The sequence below is a fragment of the Sus scrofa genome, chromosome 2, assembly GCF_000003025.6.
Source record: "Sus scrofa isolate TJ Tabasco breed Duroc chromosome 2, Sscrofa11.1, whole genome shotgun sequence".
NCBI classification, from domain to species: Eukaryota; Metazoa; Chordata; class Mammalia; order Artiodactyla; family Suidae; genus Sus; species Sus scrofa.
In genome coordinates, this window is record NC_010444.4 from 16,004,702 (window position 1) to 16,018,192 (window position 13,491).

Below are 13,491 nucleotides of genomic sequence, written 5' to 3' on the forward strand. Positions count from 1 at the left end.
CCTAAAAAAGATGAGCCAAGGATGGTATGTGTACTTAATAATTGTGCCAAGAATCTTTTTTTCTTTACCATTGATGCATAGCTTTATAGCTTAGAGAATTCCTATCCAATGGTGAAATTAAAAGGTTGGGATTACCCAGTATTGAAATTTTGCCCCTTCAGAAAAGGGCAACCTTTATTTATTATTACATCAGCATTATTTCTTCCTCTATCACCATAATATAATTTTTCCATTAGTTAGGATAGGCTATCAGCTGAGGAATGAGTATACTTATGGTCACTTTTCAGAATCATTTCTGAAAAAAGAATCTTCATTCTCATCTTGCAGCTTTTTTTTTTACATTCTTCTCTAAGTCTGATTGACTTGAAAGTTTAACCAACAGCGATTGATTTCTGCTGGAAGATTTCTGTATATTTGGTAGATACAGGAACAACTCAAGAGTATTGACTTCTGGGAGTTCTCTTGTGGCTCAGCAGGTTAAGGATCTGGTGTTGTCCCTGCAATGGCTTGGGTCGCTGCTGTGGCATGCGTTTGATCCCTGGCCCAGGAACTTCCACATGTTGCAGGCAGGGCCAAAAAAAAAAAAACTTTCGTCTACTGAAAATTTAGGATTCTTGATTCATTCTTGCCAAATGCATGGGAACAGGTGCCCAAAGGGATAAATGAAAGTTCCACAAGTTGAGACTGTAAATCTTATACTCCGATGCTCTTGGCCAAGACATCTGTACCCCATGGCCACCTTCTATATAGAGATTGCTTGGATTCAAAGGAACCAAGTGCAGCACAAACTTTTGAGTTCCAAAGATTGTCAGCTGGTCTGCTTGGAAGTTCCATTTGATTTTTGGCCAGAAGGACACCACCTCTTAGGACAGGCATTTCAGAAGCAGCCTTATAGTGTATGTAGCAGTTGACTACAGGATCTCCTTTGGTCTGAGTGAGTAGATTTATTGAGGATTTGCCCAGAGGCTTACTTTTTACTTTGTCTGGCGGTAATGAAAGTAAGGTAGCAAGATGTTTGTAAATACTTTTCCTACCATTTGGGTATAAGTATTTCTAATTCTGTTCTCAATCAGTTTTTTCCAATTTCTATATAAAAAAAAGGATACATGTTTTTTCCTTCTATATTCAAACATTATGGAGGTTAAGGTCCTTAGGAATCCTCATTGGGATTGATGTGTTTTTTGTTCTAATTACAGAAATACATAGTTTAACATACATATTAGTATATACATACCATTCTTTAATTTCTCCCCCACTTAAAATTTTATTTTAGAGGGCTTTCCTTGTGCATATATAGGGATAATTTATTCTTTTCAATTGTTACATAGTGTTTGTGTAGATACAATTTATTTAATCTGTTGATGGGCATTTGGGGTGTTCCCCAGTTTTTCACTAGTGCCAACTATATATATGTAGTTGTGTGTTTCTGTAGGATAAAATTCCTAGTGGTGTTGTTGACTCAAAGTGTATGCCTCAGGCAGGTTTTAAATCTTGAAAATTCTTAGTAATCTACTTAATATTATACATGAAACCCTTTTCTGTTGTTGTTTTTCTCTCACTTTCTCAGTTCACAGCCTCAAATATATAAGTGTTGTGAAAGATGGAGGAAAAAATTGAGAAAGAAGGGAATGTGTGAATTCTGTAGGACACTAGACATTTCGTGGAGTATGAAGACACTGAACCATAGCTGGAAGAACACAGGTCTAGACTAAGTGTTTACTGAGAACAGCCGGTGTAAGGGAGAAGAGAGAGTGACTGTTGTCTTCTGTGTTGCTTGGTGCCCACCTAGCCTCTGATGCTCTGTCGTAGGAAATAGAAAAAATCTATTTTTTTTCTTTTAGATTTTCTGCTCTCCTGAGTATATTTTACTCTTAGTCTCTATCCTGAATATTTTTTCTGTGTTAAGATATCTGAATAATCTGTAAAGGAGAGATAAGAGGTTCAAAGAGATAATTTTAAGGAGCAAGGACAAATCTGGACAAATCTAACAAATATTTGTTGGAGAAGAAAGGAGTCCTGGTGAAGGTGATGCCTAAAGATGCCTTCCTTAGTCATCTTAGGTTCGCCATCTCTTGGCCTGTTTTCTCATCTATAAAATGAAAGAAGCTGTGGTCCCTTTCATTTCTTATACTTTGATATGGATGATGAGGAAAAGCCGTGAATCTGTATAAAGGGCACCCTGAGAAGTTAAAAGGGGTCCCTTAAGAAATTAAAACCAAAGGTCCAGTGTTAAACCCTTGGGAGGGGGCAGCTGTTGATCAGATGATGGCTGATCAGACAGCCTCTGTGCCTCATCTTGGCGCAGAAACACTGGTGGTAGTCTGATAAGCATATTGTGCACTACAAACCTCCTGGTGAGTTAAATGCCCTTTACTTTTCATGTCTCCGGAGTTCACCTCAGCAGGGAGTTGCGATGGGAGAGCTGGATTTACTGTCTTTCACAGTCTTCCCCACTTAGTGCTAGTTTGTGTTTGTCCATCTCTGTCTCTCTCAGATTATCTCCCGCTGCGTACTACGCCCAGAGGATGATCCAGTATCTCTCCCGGAGAGACAGTATCCGCCAGCGTTCCATGCGCTACCAACAGAACCGCCTCCGTTCTTCCACCTCCTCCTCTTCCTCAGACAACCAGGGTCCATCAGTCGAGGGAACCGACTTGGAATTTGAGGACTTTGAGTAAGTACATCCTCAGCTTGCTTTCTTCTCCCTCCTCCTCAGCTGTCAGTCAGAGCTTCCAAGTTGGTCGTTGTCTGAACAACAGTGGTTGACATTCTTGCTTCAAGCCCCTAAGTTGTTATTTATGAGGAATAGGATGGGGTGAGGGACAGAGGGTTAAAATGCCCGGGGCACTGCCGCCTCTGGCAGTTGCAGTGCTGATGCACAGAGCCTGTGGGGAGAGACAGCCCACTGGGCCCCAGGCCAGCCCGGGAGAGGATGGCCACTGCTCTTTGGGCAACATTTTTATTTGCCTTTTGTGTGAACAGCGACTGTGGAAATGTTCTCATGGCCTGTCTTCACAGCATCAGGGAGGCAGAAGGGTTGGTGTTTTTTCTCGTAAGCAGAATAGATATAGAGATTAAAAATAAAGAAAATACTCCTTGCTCAGTGGGTTAAGGATCTGGCATTGCCATGAGCTGTAGCGTAGGTCGCAGACGCGACTCAGATTCCAAGTGGCTGTGGCTGTGGCGTAGGCCGGCAGCTGTAGCTCCAATTCAACCCCTAGCCTGGAAACTTCCATATGCCATGGATGTGGCCCTAAAAAGACAAAAAAAGAAAAAAGAAAAAGAAAGAAAGAAAGAAAATACTCGGATTTCCGTAAGAGACATTTCCCTAGTACCCTTGATCACACTGATTCTCTGGGGTCCTGCTTCCTTGCCCAGATACTCTCAGTCTCCCTCCACCCCCAGTAAGGATCCTTTGGAAGTTGCCTGTCATATTAATATGGGGGTTGAGAGAGATGATTCCTTGCTCTTCTGGTCTCTTTGAGTGGTTGGCTGGGATACAGAGGTGAGCTAAAGGAGCAGTGTCGGCACCAAGCTCCAGGATCAAGCTCCCTGGTCTTACTGCTGGGTCTTGCATACTCTGACCTGCTGCTCCTGACCTTTCTAGCCATTTGGTGTGTTTCTTTCCATCCTGAAACTGAGCTTTCCTGGCTTGTATCACATTGGACATTTGGCTCGTGTTTTGATTCCTATATTTTGATATTCTCAAAACATGCAAAACAAGAGAGAGAGAAGGGTGGTGGTTAAGCATTTTTTTCCCCATCTTTTTTTGCTGGCAGTCCTGGAATAGGACAGCCTGTCAGTCATCTTCCTTTTCTCCCTGCTTCATCTTGACATAGCCTGGTCAGGTCTGGGATCTTAAGAGCTGCCTCCCTTCTACCTTTCTCTTTCGTGAGCTGAATAGATAGTCCCCAGGAGCCATCTTGCAATGGACCTTTATGAAATGTTTGAGGATAGTTTTGCCAGAGAGGACCGAGAAGGTGGGAACACCCTTTAAACCAGTTTGCCTTCCTGATACAGTCCTTAAACACACTAGTAATTGTGTAGTTGGAAGCAGAAGGAAGAGTCAGTGGGAGGTTCATTTGTCTGAGGAAGACGTAAATGAGAAAGAAATTCAGGGCTGCCTTGAAACAGCTGTGCTGTGGCCAGTGGAGCAGGGGGGCGGCGGTGGTCTTCTCTTTCCAGCTGCAGGAGCAGGGCCCATCTGGTCTGTGACTCTCAGCGCGAGTCCTTCCACCTTAAGTCCCTGTTAGGGGAAGATGGACGCGGACACGGCAGTGAAGGGAGTCTCCCCTTCCTCAGCCGAGCAGGCACCTACAGGGAAATATCTTCCCCTGTAGATAAGATTATTTTTCCAGCACGGGGGTTTATTCAGGGAAGCAATTTCAACGCACAATGCCGAGGCTGCTGGGACCTAGTGCTGCTGAAAAGCCTCAATAATCCCGTGGAGCCCCGGGAGCTAGTGAGATTGCATAGCCCTCTCTCCATGCACGTTTGGAAGGCTGTCATCTCTTTGCCGTGGTGGAACGTGGGGCTCATGTCTTTGAGCTGCATCTTGCCTCGTGACTTGTCCTTCACAATGGAGTTCTGGGTTAGTTTAAAATGTTCTGTTCTCATCTTACCTTCTCTTTCTTCTGTTACCACCTCCTCTCTTTCCCCTTCCTTCCCCCTCGATTTTCCTGTGTCAGACTGCCTCCTCCTTGTGCTCCCCACAGCCCACCTGTGCTCTCGCCTCCCCCTGGCTTCAGCACGACCTGAATTTACACTGCCTCACCTGTGATGCACTGACTTACCGTTGTTTTCACCTCGGGGATCTCGTATTGCTCCCTGGTTAGTAACAATAGGCTAGTTTCTCTAATGTCCCTCCGAAAGTCCCTCCCCTGGGTGTTTGCCTTTCTTCACGGCTGATGCAGACTATAATCTTGTTTTTAATAGCAGCTGTGGATTAGTCACTCAATATTAGCAGTCCAAGTCTTCTAGGGAAGGCTGGTTGGTGCTGAGTTACCATCGGCTCATTCTTTGTCTCTTTCTCCGCCCTCCTCTCCCTACTGTAAACTGAGGGCTGCTTGTGGTTGCTCCTCTTCTCTTGATTTCTAGGTGTTTTGAGGAGAGAGAAAGTGAGAAATTAGGAAATGTACTAGCCCATTTTATCTGCCCTCAGTCCTTTCCTTGGCTTTGATAACTAAAAGGAAGGTTTCAGGCTTGTGTAGTCATAATTAATAGTTCTTTCAGGTAGAAGCAGATAAGTTAGATATGGCCTGGAGTCCTCCTAACACTTAGGGTACCATTCAGAGAGACCGTTGTTCTGCTGGGTATCCTCACCTTCACAGCACAGCCTTTGACACCCCACTCTGACCTCGTCACTCTCCTTCCATTTACTAGGTCATAGATCATTTTGTCATTCCCTAGCTCATCCCAGCCCGGTGTATGGGGTCTCCAGAAAACAAAGAGAGCTGTTACCCAGGTATCATCTTTTCTGGTTCTCTTTGATCATCCATTGAATGAAAGGTATCAGCTATCATATTTTTCATATGGACTAAATTACAGTGTACATGCTGTTTGTAGTATATATAAATATATTAACACACATTTTTTTAAAAAGAAAATCTCGTCTACTCCTTATAATAACCCAGTGAGATAGGTGTTCATTCTACTGTGATATTTTTAAAAATTAGGATCCTGAGGCTTGATGAAAGTCAGACATGTGTATTGAGATGAGAATCAGAAGCAGGAATATCTACTGTCTGTCTTTAGTGTTCCGCAGGTTTAAAAACCTTTAAAAATGATGTACAACCATATTTGAGCCCTTGCTCTATGAGCTTGCTATGAAACAACACTATCAAAATTTGCTGTTAGGGAAGGTAGCTGGGAAGGTTGGTCAACATCAGGTTAAATTTTCTTTTATTTTGTGGTCTGGATTAATGACCATCTTCCCAGACAGGCATCTTCTCTTGCCATTCGTGTCTGTCTGTGGCAAGGATTGAGACTGCAGCATCCCTGTGTTTATCAGAATGCACAAACAGGACATCCAGAAACCTGCTGTCAGCAGGTCTGTCCTGAAGCCCTCAGCACCTGTCTTTGCATAAAGATGTTCACAAGCAGGGGAAAGGTGTGGCTGCTCCTGACCCTGCTGTCTGCCTGCTGTGGAGCTCAGACCACCTACTAGAATGTAGATAGCAAATAAACATAAGGAAAACTCTTGGTTTTTTTTTTTTTTTTTTTTTTTTTTTTAATCATCTCTTTGGAAAGAGGGAAGGAGGGCTTTTATGAAGCCCCAGTTGAGTGCTGTGTTCCCATAATTTCTAAGGCTTGCAAAAGAGATGGTATCTGTGACTTTATGACTATTGTTCTAGCTATCCTCATCTACCCTCATCTTATCTGTTACTCTAAATATAATTATAATTCCAGAATCATCTCCAGTTCATCTTTCTGCCTCTTTTTTTTCCTTTTTTTTTAGGGCTGCACCTGCAGCATATGGAGGTTCACAAGCTAGGGATCAAATTGGAGCTGCAGCTGCTGGCCTACACCAGAGCCACAGCAATGTGGGATCTGAGCCATGTTTGTGACCTACACCATAGCTCATGGCAGCGTTGGGTTCTTAACCCACTGAGCCACAATGGGAACTCCCTCTTTCGCCTCTTTTTATAATTGCTTTGCCTTCCAAGGCAAGGATACCCTAAGCTAATGACAGAACTGGAGAAGCTTCAGATTAGATCAGTCGCACATACCTCCAACACTTCTTAAATATTCAACTTCTTAAAAATTGTTGCCAGCACAGAGAGAACAAGTCCTTCATTCACAGTTGTGACACTGGCCTGTACTTTGGAAAAATATATCAGTGAGAATTCTGCTCTTTCAGCCTTAAGATGAAATCTCTTTAAGTCAATTACATTTATTTTGTTAACTCTTCTAATTTATCTGGTATTTGGTTCCTTTTACCCAGAAATCCATCTTGTGACCAAATATGCGAAAACATTTCATTGTGAATATGACAGTCATTTGGGGCCTCCAGGATGGGTTCTGGTTCCTTCATTTGGCATGGTGTGTTCCAGCACTGCTACACACATTTGTGTGGAGATGCCTCAGCCAGAAAGAGCTTCTCCCTCATGGGCCCCTCGCTAGACATCTTCCAGCAAGGAAGACAGTAAAAGGTCTTCTTCGTATATAATGTAGCTCAGGAAAGTTCTGAAGGCTGCCATCTGATGGGGTGTGGCATTCGAGAATCTGCTCACCTTAATATCAGAATTTAATTTCTTCATATACCCCGTTGCCACGATTGAAACTTGGTTGAGTCACACGAAAATATAGAAAATATGTTAGAAATCCAATAACACTGCTCTTATCATCTGTCTTTAGGTGAAATCCTGACAACTTTGTGAGACTCCTATACTTGTGTCAACTTCTCAAGGCTAGAAATTCCAGTAGAGTGAAGCCACGTGTCCTTGGTAGTATTTGCTTCTCCTCTTTCTTCTGGGCCCTGAACTTCTAGGACTGTTGTGGGAGTCACTGACTCCTGATACGAGATATGTAACTTGTAGCCGAGGAAGGAAAGGGTCAGTCTTCAGAGGAGACAAGGGATGTTGTCTTCTTCATTTTGAGATGGGGTTGCCTTTGTCTCATCCTTTGACTTACAAACCACAAACTCTTGGGTATTAGAAGTGCGAGAGAAACCATAAGGAAACACACGGTGATTTTTCTTTTTACAGACTGGGACATGCCCAAACAGCCAAGAATCAGGCAACCAACTGCAGTCATTGAGTGGTAGTACTGTAAGAAGTAGTTCTGAAAGTGGGATGAGATAAGAAACCATTCACTTCCTTTTTACCAGAGTTTTAAGTAATTTCATTTAATTTTGTAGTGGTTGATTGTTTTTACAAGGTGGGTTTATAAAAGTTGTAGTATTAAGTCTTAAAATAGGACTTCTTGGGGGTTCTCATTGTGGCTCAGTGGTAACGAACCCAACCAGTATCCTTGAGGATGTGGGTTTGATCCCTGGCCTTGCTTAGTGGGTTGAGGGTCCGGTGTTGCCATGAGCTATGGTATACGCTGCAGACTCTACTTGGATCTGGCATTGCTGTGGCTGTGGTGTAGGCTAGCAGCTGTAGCTCTGATTCAACCCCTAGCCTGGGAACCTCCATGTGCCATAGGTGTGGCCTTAGAAAGCAAAAAAAAAAAAAAAAGTCTTCTGGGTATACTTAGAAGAAAGGCAAATAAATGTACAGCATAGAAACACATAACAGCATGCAGTTTGCTAGGAATTCCCTTGTTGACAGGTATGGCCAGGCTGTTAAATCCAAGATATGAGCTCTGGCAGGAGGTGAGCTCTGAGAATTAGAGTGGCACCAGATCTTGGGGTGTCTTTGTGCCTTGCAAAGGAAGTGAACTCTATCCTGTAGGTGAGAGGGAGCCATTGAAGAGGTTTAAGCTATGAAATAACGATTGGATTTTTACATAGTATCTTACAAGATAAACTCTAATAAGTTACCCCTAAAGTAGAAGACAGCAAGTATGAAGGGAGAGAGTACTTAAGGAGGTGTCAGAAGGCTCCATGGATTTCGTCGGGGTGTGAAGACCACATAGCACTTGGATGGACTGATGTAGGGATAAGGGTAGGAAAGGAAATTCTAGCCAAAGGAGTAGCTTAAGCAAAAGCCTCAACACAGAAGATTTACAGGGTTTATTTGAAGACCCCACTTAGGTCTGTGGCTAGAGCTATGGGCTATTTGTACTTTGAGAGAGAAGACTGGAGAGACCTAGACAGTGGAGGGCCTACAAGGCCTGGCTGAGAAGTTTTGACCTTATTTTTATCTGGGGGCAGCTATTATTTATACACAGTCCCCCCCCCCACCCCACCCCGTACCTGAAGCATTTCCCAGGCCAGGGATTAAATCCAAGCTGCAGCTGCCATACCATAGCTGCAGCAACTCCAGATCCTTCTAACCCACTGTGCCAGGCCAGGGATCGAACCCACGCTGCCTCAGAGACAATATCAGATCCTTAATCTGCTATACCACAGTGGGAACTCCTCAGTATATATTTTAGGCAGTGAATCCTGATGGCATTGGTTAGGCAAGTAGCAAGTGTATGGATGCAGGAAAGCCAGTTAGAAAGCAGTGGGCGAGATCCATGCAAGAACATCTGAGGACTGAATGTTAAGTATTGGGTGTAAGAGGCCTTGGTGTTTTCTAAGAGTGGGGCCTGTTTGTGAATGTTCCTGGTGGGGGTGAGCTGTGTGAGAACTCAGCTGTCTCACTTCCTACTTCTCCAAATAAAATGTTGCTTAAGTCCTTTTTTACTCTTACTGGAACCAATTTTGAACTAAGTTTATAAATTAGCAAGTGACTCCTAGATCAGCTGTGGTTGGAACTGGGCTCTCTTGTCAGTGCCTGCTGGCCCCCATAGCCCGACAGCTATTGTCTAGGGAATAGCCCTGGCTTCCAGTTCAGGCTGAGCCCTGTGATTTGTCATTTGATTTTAGGCAAGTCCCTCTCCTACCCTAGGGCTCAATGTCTGATCTGTAAAATCAGATTAGGTAATCTCTGAAGTTTATTTTAGCCCTAAAGCTCTTAGATTTTTATTGGAGCTAAGTATCTTAGAAGAATTTCCCTTGTACTCAGCAGAGGTGGAATAATGAGAAGTGTCAGAAAAGTGGGGAGACTTGTTGAGAATAGGATATTTGTTACCTATGGAGCCCAATACATTCATAACTATATGCCTACCTGAATTCTAGCTCTTTCCTGAGGGTTTTTAGTCAGTAGCTTAGAAATATATAATATTGCCTGGCAGCTTTTGAATTAGTATTCTTTCTGGGCAAGTGAAATACATATGAATATTTATTATGAGGAATGGTAGGAGAAGAGAAAGAAAATGGAATGTGTCTGAATTTAAAGAATTAAACAGCCATGAGGAAAGGGGGGTGGGAAGGAGGACATAACTATCACTTAGATATATATATATATATATACATATATATATATATATTTCTTTTTTAACATAAAATGCACAATAGGAACATGGATTTGCATAATGTATACAGATGAAATTAAAGGTAGAATAAGAGAGGAGAGGAATTTGTAAGTGGTAATTATCTGTTAGATTACTATTCCTTGGAGAAAAATTAAGCCTCTGCAGTTCCACAAGACCTGTGCTATTAGGTTTCCCCCATGAATGGTATCAGCTGGGCCTGGGCCTGCCTCCCAGAAATCTAAGCCCTGACGTGTGCACCGTCCTTCAGGGGAGAGACTATGGCCTAGGGCCTAATCAATAGCATGTGAGTAAGGAAAGGACTTGGCCAAGATCACTGTGCCGTCCAGGGGCAGGAATACTAACTAGCTAAGCCTTCTTTTTTTTTTTTTTTTTGTCTTTTTGCTATTTCTTGGGCCGCTCCCGCGGCATATGGAGGTTCCCAGGCTAGGGGTCGAGTCGGAGCTGTAGCCACCAGCCTACGCCAGAGCCACAGCAGCGCGGGATCCGAGCCGCGTCTGCAACCTACACCACAGCTGACGGCAACGCCGGATCGTTAACCCACTGAGCAAGGGCAGGGACCGAACCCGCAACCTCATGGTTCCTAGTCGGATTCGTTAACCACTGCGCCATGACGGGAACTCCTAGCTAAGCCTTGTATTGTCTGGAGATTGATTAGAAACAGAAAAGCATGGAGAAACAGGTTTTTTTTTTTTTTTTTTTTTTTTTAATAGCCTAATTTTCAGCAATGTCAACTGTGTATTGTCAAGAAGACAATGACCTTTTTGAACCTTTTGAGCTTTTTGCTGTCAGAGCTTCATTTATAAAGGCCCAAGCCAGAGTCGTTTGTCCCTGAGTAGTAATGGCAACCTGACTGTCTGGTCAGGACTCAGCAGTCTGTAGGTGTATTTTCCATTCCTTTAAATTACAGCCTCTTTCTCAGGCAATTAATCCCAGGCATTTAGCAAGAGTAGCTGCTGTGTTTCTCCCTTGTTCCAGAGATGCATTTTCTTGTATTTGGCACTTGTCTTGGATGCTTAATTGTTTGAAGGGTGTTTTTTCCTTATAAAATCTTTTATAAGAAAGTCTTATTTTTTTCCTCTCTCCTTCCCAAATACCCCTCTGAGAGTTAATCAGAGATGCACAGAGTTCAGCAACTGGGAAAGCCATTAATAACTCAGCCAGCTTCTATCCTGCTGGCTTAAAGGCAGCTTCTGGCTGATGAAATTGATGAGGATTTCTCTGGTGTTTCCCTGAAAAGTATTCTGGTGAGGTAGAGTCCTGTGATGGAGGAGCAGCACAAGCATATTTGCATACTCTGATCTTCACAGGTTTTTTGTTTTTGTTTTTTAAGCGCCCCCTCCCCCCCTTGAAAAGGGCATGTGATGTCACATTAGGCCCTAGTATTTAGCACGGTCCATTATTTTCCTAGGGAGAACTGTCTCCCTGGGTCTTTCCTTCTCCCGCTGCTCATCTGACATCTTCTAGTCTTCAGGCTCTGCCTAAATTTGCTCCCCTCATCTCTTGGAACTTTGCTTCATGTTATTCTTGTGTCAACACCGAAGTGAGTGACAGAATCCATGTAGTTCCCTAGATTGAACAGTATTAAGGACTTTTCTTGAAACTCTTACCACTCTTCCTCTCCCCTCTCTTCTATCCCCCCTGCCCCCGCAAATATCCTTTGCATGGGAATTTGTTTCCCCATCCCATCGGAGCTGTGCCCTTGGTCAGGGATTTTTGTGTGCCGGCACTAAAACTCAGGGCTTTTCCCTTCTTCTTGCCTAACTTGTTCTTTGGTTGGACATTCCGGCCTTTGCCTCCTTACCTATTCATGTTTTCAAGGTTTTCCTGGTCAGTTAATGTTTGAGTTGTTACTGTGATAGGCTATTTTCTTTTATGCCTTTTTTTTTCCCCTCCCATGGTTTGCTACCTTTTACGTTCTTCTAAGTGTTCTGGGTACAATTCTGTCATTTCTTTGTTAACATTCTGAGCACGATGTCTCCATCATTAGTGAGGATGTTAAGCTGAGGACCGGCAGATACATCCTCACTCAGTTAATATATGGCCTCTTTTGTGGGGCCTAATGTAACCGTCAGTCTGAGACTTTGCTCATGTCTGAGCTGGATGATCTCATTCTTATTTTCCTCTATATATATCCTCCGGTAATCTCTAAATAACATAAAGCCATTACCTCTGACCATGTTTTGCCCTCCCTCCTCCCCCTTTTTAAGTAGAAGGAGAAATTGAATCAGAAAGAAGTTAATTGTTTTTAGGTTTTAATAACAATTAAAAGAGGCTTGTGATATATGTCACAGGAGCCCAAATTCCCCCCCCCCCCCCCGCCCTGGTTTGGTCCGTTTTTCTAAGCTGTCTTCGTATGTCCTTTCACCCGGCCCTGTCACCTTTGGGCTCTGGCAGCTGCTGGTCAGTACTGCCTAGTGCCCTCCCCTCCCCGTCCCTGCGCTTCAGCTCTGCTAATGCCACAGTACTGTTTGTTGTCCAGAGGGAGAGGGCTCCTTGGCTCTTGCAGGAGTAAATTGTCAGTTCCACAATGTGATTCTGGGAAGGGCAGCTTTCTGTCATAGCTGTAGAATAAAGTAATTGGATTTGTCCCATGATGCTTCTTTCTGTAACTTAATTTTCAACCTTTTTGAGGCTTAGGACCCTTTCCCCCCTTAGGTCCCTTTTTAAGTTCAAATATTTTCTAGCTCCTCTCAAAATAATTAGTTGTGCTTTTAGTGCTCATCAATAAGTAAAATATGCTGTTATGAAAATCTGCCATAAATTCATTTGTGCTTTAACTGAGCTGGTACTGGATCACAACTTAAATCTCCATATATTTGAAAAATAATATTATACTTAATTTGGGAGCTGTCTTATTGTTTGATGTTCAGCTATTCCTTGTGTCCATATGGCTACCAAGACCTTATACTAATTTGTGGGTTCCTGAGAGCTGCAGTCTGTTGTTTAGGAACCTCTGATCTCATTGTTTTTTTTTAATCCCCTTTGCACTTTCCATATGGTCTTAGCTCTCTTTGCCTGCCTCTCCCTTCATCTGCAGAGTGTCAAGTCAAAGGAATATGAGATGTTAAAGGAAACAATAGTATGCTTTCTCCTCTAGGAAAATAAAATTTTTTTTTTTTTTTTTTTTTTTTTTTTTGTCTTTTGTCGTTGTTGTTGTTGCTATTTCCTGGGCCGCTCCCGCGGCACATGGAGGTTCCCAGGCCAGGGGTTGAATCGGAGCTGTAGCCACCGGCCTATGCCAGAGCCACAGCAACGCGGGATCCGAGCCGCGTCTGCAACCTACACCACAGCTGACGGCAACGCCGGATCGTTAACCCACTGAGCAAGGGCAGGGACCGAACCCGCAACCTCATGGTTCCTAGTCGGATTCGTTAACCACTGCGCCACGACGGGAACTCCGGAAAATAAAAATTTAAGTACTGACTTTTAATAGATCAGTTTCCAATATCCCTGATATTGATTTGTCTCTAAATGTTCAGCCTCCAATTCCGCTAAGATGTAAAA

General features: G+C 43.3%; 1 protein-coding gene across 10 annotated transcripts in view; it reads left to right on the plus strand.

The window, feature by feature from the left end:
* AMBRA1 (autophagy and beclin 1 regulator 1) overlaps nt 1-13,491 on the plus strand; it is a 183,729-nt gene that overhangs the window by 69,348 nt on the left and 100,890 nt on the right. For all 10 annotated transcript variants that reach the window (XM_021085242.1, XM_021085241.1, XM_021085245.1 and 7 more), the window contains one exon: nt 2,495-2,674. In XM_021085242.1, coding sequence (XP_020940901.1) covers nt 2,495-2,674 — 180 coding nt within the window. The remainder of the gene's footprint in view (nt 1-2,494; nt 2,675-13,491) is intronic.